The sequence below is a fragment of the Oculina patagonica genome, chromosome 10, assembly GCF_052425735.1.
Source record: "Oculina patagonica isolate OP01 chromosome 10, crgOcupat, whole genome shotgun sequence".
Classification (NCBI taxonomy): Eukaryota; Metazoa; Cnidaria; class Anthozoa; order Scleractinia; family Oculinidae; genus Oculina; species Oculina patagonica.
This window is the reverse complement of record NC_135767.1, coordinates 20,129,836-20,157,528: the sequence shown is the minus strand read 5'-3', so window position 1 is coordinate 20,157,528 and position 27,693 is coordinate 20,129,836. Positions and strand designations below refer to the sequence as shown.

Here is a 27,693-nt window from a genome sequence, read left to right as displayed (position 1 = left end):
ATTTTCCCACACCACACGCAGTTGGTCTTGCATAATTATATTTTTTGTTTTCAGCTGCTCATTACTTGCTTGATCACAAACACTTTCAAGGCAGTCAAGGACACGTTTATGGGTCATTTACACCAGACAACTTCATTGCGAAAAATAGGAATTCTACACGGGTTGCACATTAGTAAGATTTGGAAAAATAAGCTGTGAAATCACTAGATGATATTGTTTTGCAACTCTCGGAGGAATTGGGCCATAAATACGTATACTGCAACGATCATAGCAATTCTTCCGAATTCTTTCCATGCTGTTTGTCAAATTCTGTTTTTCTGTAGCACATTCTTTGGTTGAGGATGGTTCAGGTTATCTGTATTTCACACTTTTGTTGCTTGTTCGTTCTGCCAGCTGCCTTTATGTCAACAATAAAAGTTAGGTGTCAAAATTGATCTATTCTTAACGGCCACAGTGGCGCATCCTTTCTGTACATCTTTGAGGTCGTTCATCTGGTTATAAAGCAGTTTCTTTTTGTTTCCCAATTACATATGAATTATAGAAATTATAGAAATTCTAAGGTACAGCTTCAGTGTAGTTTCACGATTCTTCCCCCGGTCAACTTTTAGGCCGCATACATTAACTAGCTGACCAATCAGCGCTCCTGTCCAGATTCTGGACAGATTTATGTCATCAGTATAGAGTTTATGGCTATAAATTGCAGACGTCTCACTTCGCATTTTGCACATAGTAGCAGGAGCGAATGAGAGGCGGCTGTATTTGCAAGCTAGAGTAAAGAAGCCTAAAAATATTTAGCGATGATTTTTTTTTCAGGCTTCTTTTCCCCAATTGCTTAAATTGTACATAGTAGAATAAATTATACATGTAATATGTATATAGTAGTTGTATGAGTGAACTTACACTGAACTGTGGTTGATCGAGTTCAAGCAACTCTACTGTCTCCTCGATAAATCCCTGATACAACAGTGGATTCACAACATCCTGTGTGCTGTTTGAATATACTGTGACAAGAAATAACACAAAGCAGATACATTAACTTGCATTAAGTACTCTGAAAATAAGCTTAAACTTTAAATTAAAATAAATTCTCACAAGTGAACAAAACCTAATTTATCCTTGCATTGTCAATACCTATCCAAGCAGCTAAGAGGTGATGGGATTAAAGAAAATCATCAACTGAAGCCTAGTTTAGTAGGCAATCTGACTAATGCTTATCTCTGTTTTTAGTACATGGTCCTGAGTATTATTCCCACTACCCCAGTCACCTTGGATGGGATAACTCATCTTGTCCAAGAACACAATGCAATGGCCCCAGCCAACAATCATACCTTCCACAGATTTGAATTTATTTACTTGACACTTGGAATTAAATGAGAAAATACAGTACACAAAACACTTCTTACACAATACTGAGATAGCCTGCAGTCGAGCCTGAATACACTGTAATCTCTTCTCGTAAACAGGAAAGTGCTTGGCCAATCGTATTCTGCTGAACAGATTCACCTGAAAATAACAACAATAACACTTTAAGCAATAACACAGTTTACTTTGCACTTAAATGCTGAGAGCTAAGAAGTATTGGGAGCCTGAAGAGGGTGCAGTGACCCATCCAAGCAAGAGTGCATTACAATTACAGCGCTCGTATAGCAATAACGTCACTAAATTGTTAAGTAGTTTGTACATAAGTCATGTAGGGGAGCAGGGATGGTGCTGTGGTGAGAGCAACCCGGCATCATACGTGGGTTGAGTTTGTTGTTGGTTCTTGTCCTTGACTCCAAGGGTTTTTCTCTGGGTTCTCCAATTTTCCTCTCTACACAGAAACCAACACTACTAAATTCCAATACAATCTGGAATATAGAGCCACTATGTGGATGACGCCACTGTAAATTCCCATCATCATCATCATCACCATTATTACCTGTTTATCGGTAGGCACATTGTAACAGGTCATCACTTGTTCCATAACTTCTCCTGGATTCTCTGAAAACTAGCAAAGGAAAGAAATTATGGCAGAACATTTTAAAAAAATACAAAAGACAACCAGTTAACATGAACATAGCTGTTGATCAGTTGTAACAATAACCATGATAACTAATAGTAACTGAGACATGTCTTCTGTTCACTGTACCTGGTAAAGTTGCTTGACATGTACAGAACACAGTTGGCTTCCTGGTGTCTGTGTCTGCTGAGAGAGTTAAAATAACGCAATATTGTCACCACTTTATGTGTATAAAAATTACAGTAAGCTAGTTATTTACTATATAGAGGACTACTATTCATTGGCAGATCAAGGGAAGGGGTCCGGGCCCCCACCCTACTTTTAGGCCAAATAGAGGCCCAAAGGGCTGAGAAAAATTAATTTTTAGAGGGGGCCCCCCTCTTATTGCAGGGTCTGGATGGTCGGGCCCCCCGCTTATATTAAGCTCTGGATCAGGCACTGCTATTAAAGTCTATTTGCTTACCTGTGTGTCAGACTGTGAAGTAGTGTTCGCACTTTCATTGTAGTACTCAAAGTAAACATCGGCACAACTGGTTGGAAACTCCTAAATGAGAGAAAAAACAAAGTATGTTTAACAAGTCCCCTTGAAAACATGCAAGGACTAAATGTCACCAACTCTGTTAGGGCCAATTTACATGGTACGTCTATTCTGCATGCAACAAGCTTACAACAGGACCATTTGCATGTGCGTATGTCTGTCAAAAGGATGTGGTAGGTTGATTTACACAATGCGATTCATGTTGTAGTCACAGCATATGTCGCTTGTGATGTAGGCACTTCATTTTATCCAATTCACCCCTTAATGATTCAAGAGCTTCCACTAGTTATTTAGTATTTCATTACCAAGTATAAGCTATAATGTACACCATGTGTTTCACTTACCTTAAGAGGTAAATCCTCGCAACAGTGAGCAAGACTGAATCCTGCATTCTTTCCTCCCCATGTCTAATGAGATTTAAATCAGTTTACAAGATAGTTAAGAATCTTAAAATTGGCAGTAATTCTAAACACATCCCTATGTCCATATTATCCAACGTGCTACTTGCCTCTCCTAAGCACTGAAGACGCTGCTGGATTGCTTTTCTCTTTTCAGCTGGTAACCGTGGTATAAAACTTGATCTCTTGCTGTAGATAACATTATAATAAGATTGATGACATAATATGATTGCATACAACAATCATAATTATTGACTTTTTTACATCTTAACTTAGTGCACAAAGACACTTGAAAGCTAAGTGTAACATCAAATCTATAAAGACCAGCACACACAGAGACAGGTCTCTTCAAATACATGTAGTTCCTGGAGCAAGTCCCTTCATGTGAATTACCTATTTTTGACAAAAACTATTCATGGGAACCAATCTTTGGTACTAGCCACTTTTCCCACAAATTCATTTGGTTTAAAATGAAGGGCAAGTTCCCATAAAAATCTCCCTCTAAATTAGTACTGAGAAATGGACAAAATAAATTACATATATTTTCTTCAATGTGTAAAAGTAACTCTCACTCAAGTTAAGCCACATTCATGCTTTTACCTTTGAGTCTTATTTACATACCTAAATACATAGAGCACTCCAAGAACAGACAGAACAACTTCCATGTCACTTGCTACCAACAGTGAAACCAGATGCTACAAGCAAACAAACCAAGAGAATAAGTGAATACTGATAATTACTAGTAATCATATATCAACAATCACTAAAAATATAAGCTCAAGCCTTTCCTCTAATACTGTCAGATCCATGATGACAGGCAGAGTTGGAACATTTTGCTTCAGATTTTACCCAGTCTTGCAATAAAATAATAATAATAATAAAACTTTATTTAAACTCGAATTTAGAGTAGCTTAACAAGCTAATATTTCCGAGAACGAAATAGATAACAACAAATAAAAATAAAAATTACTATTTACATATTTAAAATTGACTTATATTAACTAATTGAATTGGCTTTGCAGATGTGCCTTTTAAAGTCAGATAAGTTACATAGCCTTATAAAGTTAGGTAGAGAGTTCCATTCTTTTGTTGCCAGATAAGTAAAGGAGTGGAGACCAAAAGTTCTAAAGTTATCAGTGTCTTTGTTCTCCATACAAAAACAACTTATTAAAGCATTATCAAATCAAATTATAGGTACCAGTTCAGGGGTTTTAAAATGGTTTGAAGTAGGCGTCAGAACGTTGGAAAAGAAGGTGGCTGTGACAAGGCTAGCGTGTTTGTAGCGAGCTGATTGCTATGACCAGAGTAACTGGTGACATAGAATCAAGTAGCTAGCACAACTCTGGCAGTCGCCAACTTGTTTTAAAAACCCTATCAATTTTATTAAGTATAAAACTGGGAAGTGAAAGTTAAATCAAGGGAAGTGAAAGGGTGAGAGGGCAGAGAGTACATGTACACCTAGAAGTGGGGTGACTAAGGGAAAGAAATTGTTTAAAATTTACCCACCTCTGAGGAGCTGTACAGATGTCTTGTATATGAGTGTTCCAACACCAGAGCAGTGAATCTCAACACATGGTTAACCAGACACCGTTTTTCACTCTGTGTGCAAAAAATAGATTTATCATTTACCTGACTTTTAAGACTCCTAAATAATGTAATTATGTGAATAGCATATCCATTAGGCAAATCATGTATGACCCCTTTGATAATGGATGTCTCTACCCACCCTCAAATCTTTTTTGCTCAAGGGACCTCTGCTGGGAGGTGCGGTGGCCTTATGGTTAGTGTGCTGGACTCTGGATTGAGCAGTCCAGGTTCTAGACCTGGCTGGGGCACTGCATTGTGTTTTTGGGTAACACAATTTACTCTTATACCGTAGAATTCTGGTTATAAGCCCTGGGCGTATACAACTTCGTAAGGGGTTTTGGGTGGGCTTATAAGCGGAGGGGCTTATATATCCGGGAGGGCTTACAAGTGGAATAAAATAAACGTTTCGAAATGAGCCAAAGGAGTGTTGATCAAAATACTGTTTATGTTAAAAACGCATAATAAAGCAACATTTAGCCCTGTTCAGTACTGCCATCTGGTAGAGGGGGGGAGGGGGGGGGGGGGGCTTATAATCGGATGTATTTTTTTGTTTCCAGGTAGATGGGCCTATAACCGGGAGGGCTTATAAGCGGGGGGGCTTATAACCGGAATTTTACGGTAGTCTCTCTCTCCACCCAGGTGTATAAATAGGTACCAGCTAATTTAATGCAGGAGGTAACCCTGCAATGGACCAGTGGCGCCACATCCAAGGAGAAGCAGGGATGTCCCTAAGAGCCGGCTGCGGGCTAATTAAACCGGCTGAAATTTCATATGAAAACGACTTAGGTTAACTTTTAGAGCTACCAAAGCCAGAAAAGCCATCTGGGCTTGTTGATGAGCTGGCTTAGTGTTTTCTTAGCTACTTCCCTGGAGTAGAAATACTCCTAGACATGATTGACTGTACTTACTGCTATGTCAGGTCCTTCAAGTTCATCTAGCTTGTCATAGGTGAGAATCCAACAGCTTCCATTCACAGGCTTCGCAACACTTGCCAAGATTTCATCAAATTTGTCCATAACATCCACCCAATGTTGAAGCTCACACTAGATAAACAACATAACAAACAATTAAAATAAATGTTTCACTGTAGAAGTTCCATCACAGAGTTAAGACCTTTACCAGCAAATGAAACGCCTGGGCTTTTGACCATCAGGTAAGGGCCTGTTTACATGATTCCGGAATGACTTTCATTCCGGAACGAGTTCATTCCATCCCCATACATTTCTCTGTATCTGTTTACATGATACCGAGACGAAAGTCAAGTCATTCCGGAATGAGTTCATTCCGGTTTTCATTCCGGAATGAAAGTTTCGTTCTGGAATGACATTTCATTCTGGTATCATGTAAACACAGAACGAATTTCGTTCCGAGATGAAGCCGCAACTCGCGAAACCGCATACGGACTCCACAGTTTGAATTCAGAGCGAAAAACGTAATAGCATTTACTGTTTAGCCCAAAGAAGCAGCTCTATGGTCAAATTACTCGTTAAAATTGCAGATACGGCCATTAATGGGCACAAAAACATGTTTGCGCGAAACATGCGCCATCTTGTTTTGACCTCGCGCGAAAACCACGCACGTGAAAATGCCTTTGGTTGAACCGATCGACTCTGTCATGTAAATGCAGAACGAACTTCATTCCGGAACGAGTTTCGTTCCGGAATGAAAGTCATTCCGGAATCATGTAAACAGGCCCTAAGTTAACATGAAAAGTTACTTGTCCAAAAGGAGAAATCTACCAGTCCTAGATAACTGGGCAGGCTTTTTATTTAGCCCTGTGATCTGTAATATACAGCTCACTGAATTGTGGCTTCTGTTAAGGGATTCACCTGAATGTGCAACTCGCGAAGTGGTGAATTCAAGGTCAAAAAGGCCAGAAATAATTTTTATTTCAGGTTATATATGTAACTGTCCCATGATCCAAGACATTGATTGTAAAATGGTTCATAAACAACAGACTGATCTCAAAACTTATGGATATCCGGAATTTCATTAAATGTGTTATTTGTGGAGGGATGCTTTAAATGCCAAAATACACCATGCACAGCTGGACTAAACGATGTACAGTTGAATCCCGATAATTCGAACCCTCAGTAACTCGAACTCCCGCTAACTCGAACCTTTTTCAATTCCCCTTCAGGCCATTTTCTTACTAATTTTACCCTCGATAACTCGAACTCCCGATATCTCGAACCTTTTTCGATTTCCCTTGAAGGTTCGAGTTATCGGGATTCAACTGTACATGTACAGAGAGTTCTGAGTAACTTACAAAATTTAATAAAATTGATCTGTTTTCCAACGGATTTTCTCTTGATTTATTTTAAGCACATTTTTGTTAGGAAATTATCAACTTAAATTTGCTTACAAAAACATTAATGCTAGGCCTAACTGATAACAGCAGACATTGACACTAGTAAAACCTGCTATTACACGTCTGATGCGGCAGTTAATATCCTGCTAGTATTAATGTTTAAGACGGATGCAGGTTGTTTAGCCCCCAAGTCGATTAGCCCCCAGTCTGCTTGCCCTTAATCTTAAGTCTGTAAGCCCTCAGTAAAATGATCATCCTGCAATATTTTTTTTTCTTTTAGCCTTCTTTCACTGTTTTTTCCATTTGTGATATGACAGTGGCTTTCCTGAATGTTTTCAGTCGAGTACACAAACCGAAAAACTTAAATGAACGCAAACCAAACAAAATCAACTATAATAGCAGCCTATACGACATGGTGAAACTGAGGTAAATCAGTTGATGTGAAAGTGGAAAGGTAAATTTGGATAGAAAGGATTATATATTTTCTCGGCATCAGTAGAAATGAAGTGATATTAACACTTCGAACTTATAAGAATTTCCGCGTTTTACATCAAGCAAAGCAAAGCTTCACTTGCTTTTGCTTTCACCTACTCGACCAGTCGTATAAAGTCCGCTAAACTTTGTATTAACTATCATATTCATCCCGAGTTACCAGTGAAGAATAGTTAATTGACTTAAAAGACAAATTATAATTTGCAACTTAAATGGCAAATTGGTAACTTATCTGGGAATTTACAGATTGGGGGCTAATCATCTTGGGGGCTAAACATCCGGATACCTTTAAGACACCTGCCCCAGAATTGTTTTTACACCTGTAGATGGGACACAAAAACATAGAGCATGCAGGAAAAAAATTCCCTTCAATTATTATAGATACACCCCTTCATGATGACAATGCCTTGTGGTCCGCGAGCCTGACTTTTTGGTGTTAACATCTCAAACAATCATTTGTCATATAAATATTACAGTTTATGTAAAACAGGGTACTCAAATTATGCCAGAATTGGGTTTTTAAATGTTCTGTAGGAGGACTATAATGTTTCAATTAATTACACCAAACATTACAATATAATAAATTAAAGGGTTATATTTTGAACACATTTTCAGTTTGCATTGTACACCATTTTACAGCTTATTGACTCTATTGTCTACCTAGTTACTCTATAAAGCCACAGTTTGAAGTGAACTGTTTACAAGTAAGTCGTTAAATGATTACATTGAAACTTCCTGTAATCATTTATACCAGCAAACAAATATGTCTGCTAAACGACAATCTTTAAGTTAACAATATAAAAAACCCTCAAGATAAATCATGAAATGTCCCTAGCTCTATCTCTGATGCACACATACAAAAGTTATAAAAACATAACGGATTAATATCTGTTTTTACCTTGCCATAGTACCACGTATTGACATCTTTGAGAATGCGTATCAACTCACAGTCACTAGCATCCTTCAGTCGTTGAATAAGTTGTCTGCACTCTGGTGCCTGTGAAAAAACTTGGTCATTATTGCACTTATAACGACCGAACATTAGTATAATTAGTATCTATGCAACCATTTTTCTTGCTTTTAGCATGCACTTTGTGTTATCTCAACTTTATGAGCTTTCATCGGGTGCATGCATGTAGTTTCCGAGTCAAAACTTGGAGGGACATTATACTCTCTTAGACTTACCACGTCCGACTGGGTTTTCCGCAGTTTACTTCTGTCAATCTTCATTTTTCAAGGACAAATATTATCTGTAAACTATTTCTCTTGCCAATCTACCATACTGCTTTACTAAAAGCTAAATATAAGGGGGTAAACTTCTCAGTGTTCCCTAGCCAGCAAAGAAACTCCTGATTCTTAAATTCGAGGGTTTCGTTCCCGTGATGACTTGACAAAACAGCAAGAGTCTTTCTGTGTTCGACGACTAGCTCTCTGGGTCTAGTTTTTGTCGTGCCTTGACAAAAGGAGGCCAAACAGCGCGATAAATATCACATAATTTCGGCCGTTTTGGCTTTGTACGTATGAAGTGATTCATTCAACATGGCCGACAATAATGGCGTGCGCGTAGCATCACAACGAGGCTTCGTCGCCTTGGCTCGAGTTTTCCCACAAGGCCATGCGTTTCCGTTTTGAAAGTGAAGACGATTTCTTTGCGGGACTTTCGGGATAGCTTCGGGATCGGTAGATTCTTAGTCGACGGGAAGCTCTACTATAACGTACATTTTCCATTAATAAACAAACCCCTTACTGCGACATTCCATCTTGTGGCTCCAGAACAACCAAAAAATGATCACTGGTCTGAAGCACCAAGTCAAATTCCATCCCCTCCCCCTTTATGATTAAATCACATTTAATCATTAACGATTAATTTAACCTAAAAATTTAGTTTAGTTATGATACCCTCAGGGGGGGGGGGGGTTCAGAGAACAACGGAACATGGCCATAAAGTAACTGGGAACAAGAAAACAAAAGGAAAATAAAGCTGGAAACACGGGAACAAAACCTGTGTTTCTGATATTTTAGGGAACAAGGGAACACAAGGAATTTTGGGGGGTAACAAGGGAACATGGACACCCTCCCTCTGGGAGGGGCTCAGTTATGTCTTCTCCTCATTGTTGTATATGTAATAGCCCAATTTCGACATATTAAAATTCAGCCTAAAACAATAGACCTCGGGACGAGGCTCCGGGGACTAATCTATATATAGAGTTTGTGGGTTTATTCCCCGGAGCCTCGTTGTGATGTCTATTGTTTTAATTTAGGTGGAATACCTGTAAACTAGCTGGTGTGACATTTCTGCAATGTCACACCTTATTGCTAAGTGTATGACACATTAAACGACTATTGTATTGTATTGTATTGTATTTATGTATTGTATTCCTGTTCGGCTTTTTTTCCAGGCCTTCACGGAATCGTTTGACGTCATTACTCATTTCGGTGACGTAGCCTGGGAAAGAGGCAAGTTACAGGCGGAAGAGCGGGTCGTGTCTCAAATTTCACGTGGCTTCAAGGAGCGGGGCACTTCTTGGGAGATACGTAAGACTGGCCACTTTATCTGAGGAACAGATCAATTAGATCGTAGTTGTGAATGTCCCACCAACTCTCCGCTAAGAGTAATCATGTGACCAGTTTAAATTGATGACGTCGCAATAGACCTTTTGCAGCGTACTTGTCATTCTTTTGTGTTCATGCAAATTGCCCTCCAAGCCTCGTTAGCATGTTCAAACAACAAAGTTATTTGAGATAGTGTAGAATCCAGGCACTTACGTTGTCGACAACGTTACGCGAAAAAAGTTGGGAGGCAGTTGTGTTCGTTGACGAACAACTTGGAAAAAATCCGTATCCTAATTTTAGCAAGTCTCTATTATGACGCGTTCTTTTCGTCATTAGTCGCCGAAAGAAACCTCTGGCACCCATTGCACATCGCTCCTCGAGAATGAATGCGCATTTGATACAAAAAGTTTCTTATCTACAGTCAACTCTCTCTAAAACGGCCACTTTCGGAACCGGCTCCAACTGTCCCTTTTATGTCCGTCTTATAAGGGAGCTTAGTTACAGTAAAATGACTGAAAAACGTGCAGGGACGCGAAAAACACCAGGTGTTCCACTAGGTGTCCGTTAAATAGAGGTGTCCGTTAAGATAGTTGACAATTTTTAAAGTCTTTTATACAGTCGAGGAAACAAGAGCCAGTTGATGGCGACATCACTTCTCTGGGAAGTAACCGAGTTTGCGGTTTTCGTCCCAGAACGCGCGCGACGGCTTTCAGGGGTACTCGTAAGCGCTCGCGCTAGTCTTTGATTGGATAAAATAATTCGGAAATTCTTTGACTGTTTCAACGAATATTTGACAAAACTGGCACTTATTCTCCCGACTGTATAAGTTTCTTCTCGGTTTAAGCTTATGCAGTGGGCCTGACTAAAAGAACGAGATACAAACTTTTGAGAATATAACTGTATTTTATACCATCAATACAAAACGTCTGTACAACAACAAAGCGATTAATTTACAAGATCTGGACCATGCATCACCGCTCGCAAAAAAGCGTTAACAGCTGATAACACAAGTTCCAGGGCCACGCGTTTTGGAATGTCAACACATAGAACTATAAAAACCTTCCGACTTTACAAGTGCAATTCCTCGCGAAGTTTTTTTTTCCTTTTCTTTCTAACTTCCTTAAACCTTTCACAAAAAATCCCATCCTTCTCAGTTTCTTATATATAAGCCATGCCTCTCTTATAAATAAGCGATTTAACATAAGACTATCATTTGGAGTACGGAAGTGTAATTACACGAAACCAGCTTCACACAGGCTTTGAACTACAACGGAAAGCGTGACGTGCTGCCGTATATCGTCTCCAGTCACGCAAGAGCGGGTCAAGTTGATATCTTGAAGGAGAATGCGTGACTTGATCTCATATATATTGTCCAGTCACGCAAGAGTTCGAGTTGTCTATCACTGCTCACAAAGTGTATAACACGAGGTAACAGGTTACAGAGTCTGAATGATAAGTTTTCGTTTCTTGTCGTGGATAAATCGATTTGAGTTGAACATTGGGCTGTCGTAGAACGACCCCAAACTTGTGATGTTGATTTGCCGCGCCTGAAAAAAAAGTGAAAAAAGTTTAAAACAAAAATCTTCAACGTTTTACTTTATCTAAAGCCTAGTTCTCATATGATCGTCCCGCTCTCTGTCGCTTCAAAAGTTGCTTGCTTCTCACCTCGCTGCCGCGCGACAGGACGATCGGGGCGATCATTGGCCAGCCTTAAGAGGAGAAACTACTATTTCAAGTTTTCACCCATTAAAAAGTAATTCTGTACGCCGCCTAAAATGACTTAATGGAAAATTAAGCATCGCGTTTGTCAGTTTTCCCGCAAACGGCAAAATCCCGTGTTTTGTCACCTGCCGTTTGCCGTTTCAGTGAGTAGTTTCATGCACGACTTAAGGAGTGAGAATTTTTCACTTTTTTTCTGATAGATTTAAACAGAATCAATGGCAATCTGAGGTTTGCAGTTATCTCAAGTAGTTCCAGGACTTGTGTTGACTTGCGTTCACTTTGGTCGAGATCAAATTTGTACTCAAGTCAACGCAAGTTTTTCATCGATTGGCTACCCAACGCAAGTCAACGCAAGTCTTGCTGTTTTCTTCAAGTGCTGAATCGCAGCGGGTGCAATAGCACTGAAATGGCCTTTTTTACAACTTGCGTGCGCTTGCAAGCCCGTTTGGTCAGCCAACGCAAGTCTATCCACAAGTTCAACCTGTGACTACTTGTGACTACTTGCGTCCACATGCGTTACTGTTTGGCCAGGGCTTTTAATACAAAAATTAACAGTAGCTTACCCTGTCATTAAATTCATCCTCCTGAATTTCAATCACATCGGGAACTTCGCCTCGGTACCGACTGCGGTAGAATGTCACTTGTTCTTTTGCCAACTGCTTCAGCACAAACAACAGTAACTCGTTGTTATCGCGACGATAGGCCAAGTACTGCGAAAAGGCCTGTTGAAAATACAAACAACGCGTATGTTAAAGTTCTCCTCCTACTGTAAAGAAAGAGAAAACTGTTACCGTACAAGAAAGTTCTTGCAAAACCGTTTTGAAAACGGTTCGAAGTCTTTTGGGAAGTTTCCAAATCACTTAGCGCGGCGCGGAACTAAAGGCCTGGCGAAACGAGGAAACATGATTCCAGAATCGAAACACCCGAAGCTCGCGCATGTTTCCCCAACGTTTCCCAGTTTTGCCACACGCAAAACATTGTTTCCAGCGTCAATTTTGTTTCCAAGAAGCAAAATTTCATTCTGCTACACGGCAGAAACATTTCGTGTTTCCGTGCGGCATGGAAGCATGGCAAAACGAGGAAACAATCATGAAAAGATGTTTCCAGCATGTTTCTGGAAACATGTTTTCTTGTTTTGCCGGGCCTCAAAAAAGTCGAAAAACTTTACGTGTGGTAGGTCGCTCTCTGTTTGGGTAAGAAGTTTATAAAACAAACGGAAAGAAGTCAAAATGCAGTTATTTGCAGTTACTTGCAGTTATTTGCTATTTATTCAGCTAAGAAGAACAGTAGACCGACAAAGGGAAGCTTTAAAGTTGCATGTGCGGCATTAAAAATCAAAGTGCGGTACTATAAATCAACGCAATCAGCCAATCAGATTTCGATGCACAAACACGTCACCAGTCAAAAGCGCGCGAAAAAATCGCGGCCGCCAAACCAGGGTTGCTTCTCGTTCCTGATTGGTCAAAAATATAGCGCCTGTGCTGTTATTGGATGAGCGCATTTCACGAATGGTTTTATCCAATTTCCAAGCTCAGTTAATACAAAATCACAGCAAAATCTTCGGAAAATGACCTAAAAACCAAACCCCACTTGCTTGCAAAGTCTTGTGCCTACCTTTCTCATATTTCTCATAACAGAGAACTTCTGCGTATCAATAAAGCTCTCCAGCATGACTCTAATCGCCATGTTGACATCGTCTTCTGTGACGTACTCTCTCAGGTGCATCTTGGCGTGTGCCTCGGCCATACGGATCATGGACTCAATATGTCGGACAGTGATCGGTATAGAACCAGTGGCCTGTGAACATTAACAATGTGATATAAATAAGATAACGTTCGTTCTTAAACATCAAGAAACTCGTTGTTAGGCCATTTAAACGAGCCAAAACTAAAACATGCTCGAGTAACTAAGACGAAAATTCCCTTCAACTCTCAAACTCATAAATAATTCATTAAGTTAAAATAAAGAAAATCATAACCGTGGAGGAGGTTTGGAGACCCGGTCTTAATTAGCATAGATTTTTACGATTTTATCTTTGTTTTACTCTGTAGCTTTTGTTTTGATTGAGAAGATATATCAAACACTCGAGACAGTGTTTCATCGGCTATCCAAACACCTCAAATTTCGTCAAAAATACTCCGCTGTGCATCGTATATTCAACTCTCTTTTCGGTGTTTGGATATCCAGAAGAAAAACTGTCTCGAGTGCTGATATATTACGTCAAAAAGCCACAAAAAGTTAATTTCTCTGTATTTTCTTGCCAGGAAAAACCTGTGTTTATACAATGATCTTTTAGTAACTTCTTTCCCTCTGACTCCTCGTTCAAGGTTTGTCTTTAGTTCCTTGGTGCCGGTACCGGTAAATTATTTGCTTATCTACAAATTATACTTCAATTCCTGCACTTTCTTTAAAAAGACAGCTCTACGCAATTACATGTATTCTCTCACCATCGACTCTTTTCTGAGCTCAGCAAACATTTTAGCAATTTTATCCTGGTCCATATTGTGCAGTTTAGGATGTATCTTCTCACGGGCATAAATAATGTACTTTTTTAGCATTTCTTGAGGAATGGTTTCCACACCAGGCTGCAAAGCATTCTACAGAAAAAGTCACAAGAACACAGTCTAACAATAACCCTTTTGGCTGCAGTAACCCTTTAAGCTCCAGTATCCACATACAAACTCTCCTGACTGATCTTCATACATTTTCTTATAGCATTGTTGGGAGAATTTGTTAAAAGTTAAAAGAAACTTTCCTTCATTGGTGACCATTTTATTAACTCTCATAACCTCTTCTCTTGATTTTTTTATTGATATTGTTAGGAGAAATTTGATGTTAGTCACACTTGAGTCATAATCCTGAGTAATAGGCACGCAATGCGTAGCTTTTAGTGCGAAATGAGAGCTGCTAGACTACCTTTTTTCAGGATTTCCCCACGAGTCAGAAAAGTATGTTTCAATTAGTAGGAGGGAGTTTAGCACAACTAGCCCCACTCTTGAAAGATTTTTTGGGCAAAGAAAATAGCTAATTAACATGACTACAGTAACAGAGTTTCTGCTAAACCTTTTTGTTAAGCAAAAATAAAGCTTGACCTTTCCTGATCCTCAAGACCAACAAGAAATGTCCCAGAATTTTTAAGCTAGTTGTTTGTAATCCCACTCCATCCTCCTCGATCTTAACCATCCTTGTTCCTTATGTTTATTGGTAACTCTTTGGTTTTTTACCTTTGTAAACTATTATTGTTTCAAGTGATTTAAAAGGAATTTTTGAACAATGCAAGTTGAACGTTTGCAGAGTGTGAGTTAAGTGTATCTCACCTGATGAGAATCATCATCCTCATCCTCATCCTCATTGTTCACGGCATTTGGGTGATGCTTGACATGGCTGTTAACAACAAATCTGGCCAGCATTTCATCCTGCAATATTATACAACACAAAAGTCATTTAAAAGGCCAACTTTACATAGATAAACATGAAAAATTAACGTGTAATCTTGAAGCACTTACAGCATCTGCTTAAGAGGCCCTGCCAGGGTAAATTCCGACAAGCAACATGGCCCAAAAAGTAGCGACAGCACAAAAAATAAAATCGCGACAAACGACAACCCTTCTGGAAAAACTTAAATTCTGACAAGGACAAGCAGTTTTCCTTCAATTTATATACCGACAGCGACAGGAAGTGCAATAAAACAGCGACACGGAACATTTGCAAATAGACAAGTGACACGAGAACCCTCCCTGGCAGGGCCTCGCTAAACCCAAGAACATCAGAATAGTCCTACTTGTAACACCCTCACAAGTAGTCACTAACCTCTAACTACATTTACTCATTTTAATTCAAACCCTAAGCTAACTTGGAATTTGAGGCACTTTGGTGTTTTGATCTATTCTGTGTTCCTGGATTTAGCACATACTAATTCTCACATACGTGTTGTTTGGAAACTTAGTTATATACCTGTACTGGATCCACTGTATCTTTCACCACACAGAGAATGTCAAAACGTGACAAGATGGGTTCAGTAAGATCAACCTGCAAGGAACAGCAACATTGTTGTTAGAATAATAATTGTTTTGGAGTACATTGTAAGAGTTTCATAGTAAAAAATACTTGCATGACTACTCTAACTGGTTAGGTTCAATAAACATCTCTAGTCTTATTAAAATGTCAGTATAGTTAGACAGACAAGTGGGTAATACTTACATTTTCAGCAAAAGTCAGTGAAGGGTCATATCGTCCACCGATTGGATTAGCAGCAGCCAAGATACTACATCGGGCCTGCAAATAATAGAAAACAAAAATTCTACTTGAAAAGTCATACATGCTTACAAATATTTGATTGACTTCCTAAGGAAAGTTTTGAAACTTTTCAGAATTCTTGTGTTCAGTGATGAAAGCAAATGTCCATTTACTGCTCATCTGAATTAATAATGCTATGTCCATTTAATAACTTTCACAAACTCATAAATAATTCATCAAGTTAAACAAAGAAAATCATAACCGTGACGCCTGTTTGGATACCCGATTTTAATTAGCTTGGATTTTTACGATTTTATTTCTCCATTTACTCTGTAGTTTTTGTTTTGATTTAGAAGATATATCAAACACTTGAGACAGTGTTTCATCGGCTATCCAAACACCTTGAATTTCGTCAAAAATACTCTGCTGCATGTCGTATTTTCAACTCTCTTCTCGGTGTTTGGATGTCGTGATGAAACACTGTGGCTTGTGTTATATATAAAACATGTTTGTTACAACAGTACTCACCTGTAACGAGGTAACAATTCCAGCTTTAGAAATTGAGATGCTTTGCTGTTCCATGGCTTCGTGGATACTTGTACGGTCAGCATCATTCATCTAAGGTAAGGAAAACAAAGTCAGTAAATTACAAAAAAAAAAAAAAAAAAAAAATAAAAAAAAAACCTTTTCCCTTTTTTTTTAACAAAAAAAAAATTTAATTAAAAAAAAAATTTTTTTTTTTTTTCTTTTTTTTCCAAAAATTTACCTCCCAAACGGGGGCGCTACTACGGGGCGGCTTATACACGGAACTTTACGGTATCCATTAACAAAATTACTGATTTGTTCAAAAGGCAGTAAGAAAATTCTCATTTTTGTTTTTCAAACTTTTGAGGCATTCTTCTTGGAAGAACTTTTTTTTTTTATTGAGACCTCTTTCAAGGTAACGTTTGGCCCTACAACGAGGCCTACAGATTAAAGTGCAACTATAGGAGCAAGCACAAGTACAGCCAACACAACTCCCAAAGCCTTGCTACTCTCTGTCGCTGATCAGTAGAAGCAGAGGTTCTGGGAACAAAAGTGGCATCTGTAGATGTGTACTAGGTTGAACTCATTGCCGTACTTGAACTTCAGTCAGATGGCTTTTATGTCAACCAGATCTCAGGTTTGTGATGAGATCAAAGACCAGGGGGAAGAGAGGGTTGATGAAACACTAAACTCTCACAACTCAAGTTAAAAGAAAGGTATGAGATAAAGAGAATTTACTTTGCATTGAGCTTTGGATTAAGAGTTATAACTTACTTTATCAAACTCGTCAATCAAACAGACTCCCTTGTCTGCCAGTACCAGTGCACCAGCCTCAAGTGTCCACTCTTTAGTGACCGGGTGTCTCTGGACATACGCAGTCAATCCAACAGCAGACGCACCCTGGCCAGTAGTAAACACAGCTCTCTGTGCTGCTTTCTCAACATATTTTAGAAATTGAGACTTTGCTGTTCCTGGATCGCCACATAGAAGGATGTTGATGTCGCCACGGAGTTTGTGTTTTCCACCTGGATTCATGTTTGGACAAAAGGTCAGTAAGGAAATTATAAGTACAGTCGAAGCTCTCTTAACGGACACTCTCGTAAGCGGACAGCTCTACTTACAACCGCCTTGTTTGAAACCCCATTTTAACTCCCATACAAACTCTGTATGTTTACATTCGCGTAAGCGGACATTCCCGTAAGCGGCCGCGGACGCTTTCAGAGATGACAACTTGGACTTTTTCTTTGTTTTTAAGCTCCCATAAGCAGACACCCCAAAGAAAATCCTTTTAACAATCAACTTCACATCGCCATTCGTCACAATGATTTTACAGTAATTACAGTACCATATTTCAGTGTTTGTTTAGTCTTCATCCATCTCCGGTTACATTTCGAAACACTACTTACATGCATATTAGCATTATGTTAGCTGGGCAAGCTCCCGTAAGCGGCCATCTATCCCCTACACCTCTAATAGTGGCCACTTATGAGAACCATTCTCGTAAGCAGCCACTTTACACTTTTTCGTGGTGTCCGCTTACGAGAGATTCGACTGTAATTACATATGAAGGTAAAGGGTAAAGCCTGCTGTCGAGCCAAGTGGCTCATCAAGCTGTAGCTTATCACGGATTCTGTAGCATTAAGCGGCTAGGAGTATTTCTACTCCCCCCTGAATGGGATGCTAGCCCACTGCAGGGTTACCCCCCAGTAGTAAATTCGCTGATACCCATTTAAACACCTGGGTGGAGAAAGGCACAAGGAGAGTAAAGTGTCTTGCCTAAGAACACAACGCAAGACCCCAGTAAGGTCTCGAACCCGGACCGCTCAATCCAGAGTCAGGCGCACTAACCATTAGGCCCTGTGCCTCCCGAATTACAAATGAAGGAAATCTGAATAACATGCCAGTGCTAAAAGGCCATCAGATATTTCAGTCACAGTATGAGGTCCTCTCTTACTTTAGAGGTTTGTTACTTTTCAGGGTATAGGCACACAGGCCTATACCCTCATGATACAAGACATTATCAGGCAAGCTATCTCTCTGTTGCTTTAAATTCCTTGGGGACGAATGAAAAATAAGCATAATAAATTTATATAAATTAATGAAAATAAAATGATTCTCACCGGGATCCTTGGCCACTCCACCAAACATAGCCAGGGCTATTGCTCTTTTGATATCTTCGTGACCATAAATGGATGGTGCAATACTATTTATAAGCTGCAAAAACACAATATGAAGAAATAACTTGAAAGCATGCAACATACGCTTAAAATCCAGTTACCAGTAATTAAATATAAATATTTTGCCAGATTTCTTTTCTCTATGTAATAATATTGTAAATGTGGTATGAAAGCTTCAACTGAATCAGTTTTAATTAACAGTTTCTTGTAGATGAATATTATTGTGTAGTTCCAGAAAAAATCCATACCCACCCCATGGAAGGTCATTGGAAATTCCGAGGGGGTGGGAGGTTTCAGGAAAGTATGGGGCTTAACTGGAATTTCCATTGGGGTGGGGGCATTCAAACTAAAAATCCTTCCGTATGGGGTGTGTGAAAATTTTCTGGAACAACACATTGATGTTCTCATGAAAGCTAGCACAAAACTGTTGAGAGTGAATATTTTTTTGGACTATAATCTTCCTGCATAAAACTTCATTAGACCTGCTAGACAGACTGTCATGAATTTTGTAAAATTGAAATCAACATTACCTTTTCTCCAATTTTCTCATCTTTTGACAACTCTATGATTGCTTTAATATCCTCGTCTGTTAAACTGGTCACAGCTAATTTGTCATCCTGTTTGGTGATGTAATTGGCTTCAATCACTGTTGCAAATACTGGAAAACCATTGGAGCGATTAAGGCTTGTGTCGTAATTGATTCGGTAGATACCTGTCAGTTCCTGAAAGATAAATCAATGATCGAACAATAAATAAGTTCATTCACAATGAATTTAATTTAAAGGAGCTCAGTCACGGACAACTCATCTCGAAAAACTTGGCAAGTTTTTTCAAGTTTTTCAGGTGTAATCCGTCTTAATCTTCGTCAGACGAAACAATCTATGGTTATTTTCGGGGTTTGATTACTCCTTTGTTGTTTTCCTACATTACACAACTATTATTTTGAGGTATATTATTTTGGAAGTAACCAGAAAAATAAATTAAAATATCGTGACAATGCTGACTATGTCCCTTTAAGACAAAGTTACCAGTAATATATGAAAGAGCACCTCTACAATACAAGCCATCAGGCCAGAGCCTATCCAGGCCTCTGTAGCATGAAGTGACAAGGAGTATTTCTACTACCTCTATGGGGTGCTATTCTATCACAAGTTATTCCCAGCATTTAATTGCTGGTACCCATTATTCACCTGGATTGAAAGGCACTATGAGAGTCAAGCGTCTTGCCCAAGACCACAACACAACAGGCAAAATTTTAGCCAAATTTCAGGGGTCTCGTTGTCTTAAATTTTTTCTGACGCCTTCTCGGAGTCTCGATTTATTTTGCGAGGCTAAAAAGGTCTCAGGCTCGCAGAAAAGATATCAGTCTCACCGTCTCGCAAAGTCTCGCATTTACCATTCGACAACCCTAACACAGTGACCCTGGTCAGGGCTTGAACCCGGACCATTCAATCCAGAGTCCAGTGTGCCAACCATAATAATAATAATAATAATAATAATAATAATAATAATAATAATAACGGCTTTATTGGAAGAGCTTCCACAGAGTGGCTCTTCGTCTTCCAAATAAACTAAATTTATAAAGAGTTATTAAAATATATAAAAGATTATTATTTACAATATTTACAATAAAAAATAAAAACTATGAAATCTGAAACTTCTCATAAAATTACACGAATACTATAAAAATGGATCACTAAAAAGTCATTCGATTTGTAAAAAGAAAAAAAAGAAAACTGAGGGAAAAATTAACCTATGCGAGGCTTTGCTTTTTTGAATAAAATGTCTTTAATTCCCTTCACACAAGGGAATAAAAGTCATTTTTAACAAATTCTCTTGGACAGAGGTAACTACATTCTGGATTTGTCAACAACTGTAAAATTTTATTGCTACTTTCGAAGGGGCACTTATTTTAGAGGGGGTGTTACTTTCAGACCTTTACAGCAGCAGCAGCAGTAACAGCATTAGAAGCAGTAGAAGTAGTAGTAGAAGTAGTAACCAGGTTAGCACTTACAATTTCATCTCCTGGTTTGCAGCTGTCGACAAGATCACCAGTAAGGATAACATCTTTGTATCTAGGAAGTCTGCCTGCAGCAACTTTACTGGGACTTTCTTGAATCTTGATTTTTTGGAAGTTTTGATAAATGGTCTGTGAGGATGAAATGAAAAGAAGTGTAGTTCAGAATATAAGGTACAAGTCTAGGTTTGAGCCTAGTGGCCCATACCACACGAGCTTATCCCAGTTTTGGTGTAAAGACCCCTTCCCTACCCCCTTGCGATGAGGCACTGTCAAATCGACAGGTATGGTTGACTACTGGACAACTCAATCCATAGGTCAACCTGCTAATTATCAGACCACCAGGCACTCCTAAGTTGTACTATAAAGTAAAAGCCAGCATTTGAACCTTTAGACCCATCAGGCCAGAGGTTTAATTATCCCAGTTTCTGTAGCATGAAACAACTAGGAGTATTGCTACTTCCCCCTGGATGGGATGCTAGTCCATCGTAGGGTTACTCCCAACATTTAATTTGCCAGTACTAATTTGTACACCTGGGTGGAGTAAGCCACTGTGAAAGTAAAGTTTCTTTCCCAAGAACAGAACATTATGACAGGGGCAGATCTTGGGGGAGGGTGCAGGGGTGCACACGCCTCCCTGAGATGGCCTGTGGCTTAGAATTAGCTTTAAAAATTTGTTTATGTCACCAGTCAGTTACGGTGTTGGTGCGCCCCTTCCTAAGAAAAATCTTGGATCTGCCCCTGAATGACCCTGGCCAGTGCTTTAACCTAGACTGCTTGCTTGATCTAGAGTTAAGCACACTAATCATTAGGGCACCATGCCAGCATATACCAGTCATGCAATCAACAAGTACATACGAACATAATGTGTAAACCATACCTGGTCCATGTTTATTTCAAAAGGTCCTCGCGACTGGCACTCTGGACATGATCCTGGCTTTACCTCCTGATTGGGTGACTGAAAGAATGGTCCTAAGATAAATGAACACTTTTGACAGTCGTACTTCACCATACTTAGTTGAGGAAGAATGCCTGTGCTGCTTGTCACGACACCACAAGTCCGTATCAGTTGGTTCACATGCAGTTGCCTGTAAAGTTGAAACAAAATAGTTTGTTGAAGAATATAAGACATAAACATAAAATGTCAGGAGACTACAGTGGGGTGGGGGGGGGGAAGGGGATCTATATGTAAAGGAATGCTCTCTGGCCTGTAAAGCTGTAAATGAGAATGCCACCATTTAATTTATGTGTGCTCTACTCTGCATGAAATTGTGCGTAGCAAGGATAATAAGAGAGCTTAAAGAGGATTCTATGAAAGTCCTAATACATTCTATTTATTGTGGGTAGGACATAGTCATTAAATTATTTCTATGACTTCATGGTACAAATATATGCACAGGTAGCTGAATCCAAGCAAAGTGTACATGTACCTTAATGATCTCAGTTCCTCCATAAGCGGTAAGTCAGCAATTCTTACATGAATATCACTAGTAATGCGGTCATAGTTTGGGAACATTGCAAGCACCACTTCTTTGGCTCCCTAAAAATTAAAAAAATATGTATTTACTAAGTGAAAAGTTCAGATCTTTATCTAATACATGTTTCCTTCCTTTTGCCAAGCATGCATCTGACTTCACTATCCTCTTTGCAGGGACAGATTTAGAGCGAGGGTGGATTGAGTGGCAAGCCAGCCCACCTCCACCCCCCCCCCCTGCTCCTCCCTCCACCTCCCACCCCAACCTTTCAGTTCCAATTCAGCATTCTCAACTTTCAACATTTTTGGGAAACCACCTAAGAAAATTTAGACTCTGCATATATAACTTCATAGCCCCTTGATATCAGTGCACCCCTCCACCCTTCTCAAAGTTCTAGAACTACTGCTGCCCAGAATATAAAAAGCAACAAATTAAATTATTTTAGACCCAAATGTTCCCCATGGTAGCAAAGAAATGCCACTATCAATTCTTTTGAACAACGCACAAAGATAATTAAAACACAATATTGGAGATGGTAATTACCTCATCAAAGATTTGCAGGACTTCTGATGGTGCTTCTGGAAGGAAATATGCCAATACTTGCTGCTCATTGGCCAGTATGTTGTAATCAACAATAAGACTTTGCTTGTTTGCTATGTAAGAGAGAAAAACAAACAATATAAAACCTTGTTATAGCAACCAAGCACCAGTACCAACAGTGATAATAATAACTTGTTTTAGTAAAGCAGTACTAATATACCGGTACCTCTTAAATACTGAGGATGGTGTATGGTCGTCAATTAATAAACATGCGGTCTCTGCCATGAAATGACGACGAGTATTGCAACTCCCCCCTGGATAGGATGCTAGTCCATCACAGGGTTATCTCAAGCAGTTGTGTCATGTTGCTCAAACAGTACATGCACATTCCCAATACCTACTTGTTCCCCTGGTTAGAGTGAGAAACATAAAGAGTGCCGCTCAATCTTAGACATCTCAAACCTGGATGAGTGTTGAGTGTATTGCCTATGAAAACAACGCAATGACCGCGGCCATGGCTCAAACCTGGACCAATTGATCCACATTCCAGCAAGGACAACAGATATTTTATAAGTTCTTGAAGCATACCTTCGCACATCTGTGAAATTTTTTCCCTGTAGACACTTTTTCCTTGATCGTCAACAAACGAGCGAAGAAACTGTTTAAATCTGTTCTTGATCTCCAGGCGAGGAGCCTGCATTGACACCCATTCTCGTACTGAATGTCCTTTCATATCCTCCAGGTTTTCAATACTTTCAATAAGCTACAATTGGATTTAATAATTGGATAAATTTGAGGAACAAGTCACAATTCATGTTTTTGTAAACAAGTTTTAGCTGAGATTCAACTGCAGCTCTTCCTTTAATACAAGTCCTTTGAAGGTCCCATCACTCTTGCAGAATTCAGAAACTTTTCAAGACTTAAAAATAAAACTTAAGGTAAAAGCTGTTAAAATTGATGCTAAACGTTTTCGATCTGTTCGATCATCAGATCTGTTCGATCATCATCATCTCTGATGATGATCGAACAGATCTGATGATCGAACCGATTGAAAACGTTTAGCATCAATTTTAACAGCTTTTACCTTAAGTTTTATTTTTAACCTTTTATCGGCGAAATGTATAATTATATTTTTCAAGACTTGGTTTGAATTGCAACCCATTTCACAGTGTTGTTTGAAATTCAAGAACTTTAACTTTGTTATTCTAAATATGGTAAAAGGTAAAGTCTGTGCTCAGGCCCAGTGGCCCATACTGCTGAAGCTTATCCAGGTTTCTGCAGCATGAAGGGACTAAGAGTACCTCCGCCACCCCTAAGGAAATTCCAATAAAGCTTCATACATTTCCTAACAGTTTTTTTTGGCCTTTGAGACCCCCCACCCTCAGGAATTTCCAATCCCTTCCATGGGGGGGGGGGGGAATATAGACATTTTCTGGAACTATACATTCTACAAAAAATAATGATTCAAACATACCTCATCATCATCTTGCATATCTCCATCAGCTGCTCTTTCTGCGATCCTCCGCCGACGCCTCGGTTGTTCTTCGTCTTCTTCATCCGTTTCATCTTGAAACAATTAAAATAACAACACAGATTGAAACCTATTCTTAATCCAATGTCTCTTTTCTTTCATTTTTTGAAAGAGAACAATCTAAGATTTTATACCATAAAGAAGTCCCCTGTGAAGGCGTCCTCTAGCAGCAGCATCTTCTCTGTCCCTTTTCCTCATGAGCCGTTCAGCTTCCTGCCGAGCTTCTGGTGCCATTTCATCAAAGTCTTCATCGTCTAAAGCAGTGGGATCATAGACATCGAGAGCTGGAATTGGGCGATAATCCCTGCAGAACAGAATAGTGATTAAATTTTATAATAGTTTGATATAATTTTGGATTTTGTCATGCGTGAAGAATAGCTGATTAAAAGCAGATTTACATATCATGATTTGTTGGTCTGATTACCGGTAGTTGACTTACTTTTACAGGCCACATAACATTTGCTGCAATTTGTCAGCCTGTGTTGTTTTTTTTGCCTTGTATCACAAGAATGAAAATTTGTCGTGCACGTGTCGTGTCGTGCACGTGCACTGTAACAGGTTTTTATAAATCAGGCCAATTTTAACTGCCCATCATTATCTTTTTTTTCAAATCTGCACCAAATTGGGCTTATAGTTATTGGAGCATGTAAACCAGACTGGATTATAAGGAGCTACTTTTAGCAGTTCAGACATAAAACTAGTTCTTAGGTAACATCAACAATAAAATAACAACAGATTTTATTCAGTGAAATAATAAATGAGCTTAATGCAACTTACTGCTCCATCCTATCACCAAATAACTCTTCGCCTTCCTCCTCCTCGGCGACATCTTGGTTACCAAGAACTGCGTCAGTGTCATCCTCAAATGGCGGCAGATCCCTGCCTGGACTCGACGTCAGACCGTCTGTCCGCTGAGGGCTGCTGGGTACACCAAGACTGCTTGAGGATTCCTGTGCCAAAAAATATATCCTGATCAATGCCTTAACTCTCCCCACTGCTTTCATAATTTTTCTAATTTTCCCTTGGAAGAATTTAGTTCTATCAACGGCAAGTCGATGATGAGCTCCTTGAGTGCCATCACCGGCCCACTTTGATTTATTGTGGAAAAAAGATTAAGTACCAATTTTCGAAGCTGTACAAAATTTTACAATAAGCTAACTTATACTAAGCTTAAATACTGAATTTGTGTAAATTTCACGCGAAGTCCATAAACAACCACTAAATGCAACTCGTGTATAAATTGATATTAAAATTTCTGCCAAAGTTTTGACAACATCGAAGGAATCTTTTAACCAAAATCAGCAGTTAAGTTCCCAAGAAATCAAGCTCTCCTTCGCATAAACTCGATCGAACAACATTTTTCTGCGAGGCTGAAGCATGCACGAAGAGATTATAATTTTGCTTCGCCATTAATGGTTGAGGCCCGCAAACCCTGGATGAATTGATTGTTTGCTGCAACAGATACGAAAATTAACTCCCCTACAAGGAAGAAAGCTTTTGCTTTACAAAGTAAAGTCAATTTCTTCAAAACTCGTCGAGCAACTTACCGCCATGCTGTCTTCTTCGTTCGCTGATCTGTTCACGTGACACAGTTTTCCCGCGTTTTTCAAGTGATAATGAAATCGAGGCAGAAGTGATCAGCTGATACATTTGCATTTTGTGACACAGATCTTGTCACGCAACGGCACAAAGCTAACGGTTCTCATCTTAGTTTAGGTTAATCTTAGTTTATCTCATCGCACGCTCCTTGTCATGACGCAAGAATCGCCAGTGGTTTAGACTGTAAACGGGCTCTCTAGTCGAGGATCGCTCGACGATCAGAACGAGAGCCTGCTCGCAGGCAACATGCATGTCAACAGTCAACTCCGTAAAAACTAAAATCTTACACCAAGATTTAAGTCGTCTTAAGTAAGATAAAGGCCCTCCAAAGATAAGATGAGTTCCATCTTATTATGAGATTTTGCTCTTTTGCAGTAAGACAAATCCATCTTAAAATAAATTGAAGCTATTCCCTTCCTCTTAATTTAAGACTGACAGAGTCTTACCAAAACGTAAGAGGTAAAAACGTCTTGCTTCAAGATGGGGAACACGTCTTAGAGCAAGACCTAGTCATCTTACCGAAGATTTTGTCCCTCTTAACTGAGACGCTTCTGTCTTAATTTGAGAAAGAGAATATTATTTTAAGACGATGTTTAAACTTAAACGTTTTTTTAAGACGCTTGGAACTTTTTAAGTTGGTAGCACCTTATTTAAGACGTACAGCTTCTTACAATCAACAACGATACGATTTCACCACCGAGAAGACACTGGGGACGAGATTGGCGAAAAGGCCAACGCGCGTTTCAACAGTTTCATTCAGGCACGAACCTTCGACAAGCTGCGAATGTGGAATGGAGCTACACGTATATAAACTTCTTAAAAATGCGTTGACTTCGACTCGAAACTTGAAAAAGAATACCCTAAAGGTTTCTTTGGTTGTATTTTAACAACTGGGAGAAGTGGCCTTTTTCATTAGCAACGAAACTCATGGAAAATGATCCGCTAAAGATGGCAAACTGTGAGGACTGTGAGTAGCAAAAGACACATGCAGAATATTACTGTGAATGAATTTAGACAGTAGGAAAATGTCTGGAGTTGAATTAGATGACTGCATGAAGAACTGAAGCTGACTGAGCTGAAGAAGGGGTGCATTCAATGAATTCATTGACTCCGTAACACAACGTTGGATCCGCCGATAACAGCTAAGACTTTTAAGCTTATTAATTCTCATGTATATTCTTTTCATTTATCCTTGTTTGTATGTTTTTTAATGACTGAATTAAAGTTAAGTGTTTTTGTTTTGCATTTGTTGTGTTCTCGTCTCTCTTGGGCTGTAAAATAAGGTAAACTTCAATTCAAGTATATTCTCCGAACGCGCTTCCCGACGCGCTTGCGAATACAAGTGACGGTTATATTTTTGAAAAAATCTTATTTAAAAAATAACCGTCGTTTGTGTGCTAAGAAGGATCCACCTTAATATTAGAGACAAAAACATCTTATGCAAAGATGGTTTAGATCTTAATTTAAGACGAAAATGTATCTTACCTCAGAACTCTTCATTTAAGGGATACTCATCTTACATTGAGACGATTTTGTCTTACATTTAGATGATTTTAAAACTTAATTTAAGATAAAAGAAACCTCTTACCTCAGAACTACTTAATTTAAGATTTTAGTTTTTACGGAGAACATGCATGTCGAGAATCGAATTCTCCGTAAAAACTAAAATCTTAAATTAAGTAGTTCTGAGGTAAGAGGTTTAAATTAAGTTTTAAAATCATCTAAATGTAAGACAAAATCGTCTCAATGTAAGATGAGTATCCCTTAAATGAAGAGTTCTGAGGTAAGATACATTTTCGTCTTAAATTAAGATTTAAACCATCTTTGCATGAGATGTTTTTGCCTCTAATATTAAGGTGGATCCTTCTTAGCACACAAACGACGGTTATTTTTTAAATAAGATTTTTTCAAAAAATATAACCGTCACTTGTATTCGCAAGCGCGTCGGGAAGCGCGTTCGGAGAATATACTTGAAGTTTACCTTATTTTACAG

At 39.0% G+C, this 27,693-nt stretch overlaps 2 protein-coding genes across 2 annotated transcripts in view; both read right to left on the bottom strand.

The window, feature by feature from the left end:
* LOC144628954 (E3 ubiquitin-protein ligase HUWE1-like) overlaps nt 1-8,870 on the bottom strand; it is a 58,893-nt gene extending 50,023 nt beyond the window's left edge. The window contains 12 exon segments of the mRNA XM_078487077.1: nt 901-1,001; nt 1,404-1,503; nt 1,919-1,987; nt 2,129-2,185; nt 2,463-2,543; nt 2,882-2,944; nt 3,046-3,124; nt 3,557-3,630; nt 4,442-4,534; nt 5,431-5,565; nt 8,224-8,322; nt 8,511-8,870. Of these exon segments, the coding sequence (XP_078343203.1) occupies nt 901-1,001; nt 1,404-1,503; nt 1,919-1,987; nt 2,129-2,185; nt 2,463-2,543; nt 2,882-2,944; nt 3,046-3,124; nt 3,557-3,630; nt 4,442-4,534; nt 5,431-5,565; nt 8,224-8,322; nt 8,511-8,555 (996 nt within the window). The 5' untranslated portion in view covers nt 8,556-8,870.
* A 1,891-nt stretch (nt 8,871-10,761) lies between these two features.
* LOC144628995 (DNA replication licensing factor mcm2-like) lies at nt 10,762-25,671 on the bottom strand. Its single transcript, XM_078487135.1, has 20 exons — nt 25,649-25,671; nt 24,879-25,051; nt 24,236-24,405; nt 24,045-24,136; nt 23,159-23,333; nt 22,574-22,683; nt 21,986-22,095; nt 21,436-21,643; nt 20,553-20,687; nt 19,069-19,260; nt 18,482-18,575; nt 17,136-17,386; nt 16,365-16,454; nt 15,801-15,875; nt 15,555-15,629; nt 14,918-15,016; nt 14,048-14,197; nt 13,215-13,397; nt 12,164-12,322; nt 10,762-11,425 (listed from the first exon to the last, which is right to left on the bottom strand). Exons 1-20 carry the CDS (start codon nt 25,652-25,654, stop codon nt 11,315-11,317), a joined length of 2,658 nt encoding a protein of 885 aa, XP_078343261.1. The 5' UTR covers nt 25,655-25,671; the 3' UTR covers nt 10,762-11,314.
* Nucleotides 25,672-27,693: the final 2,022 nt, after the last annotated feature.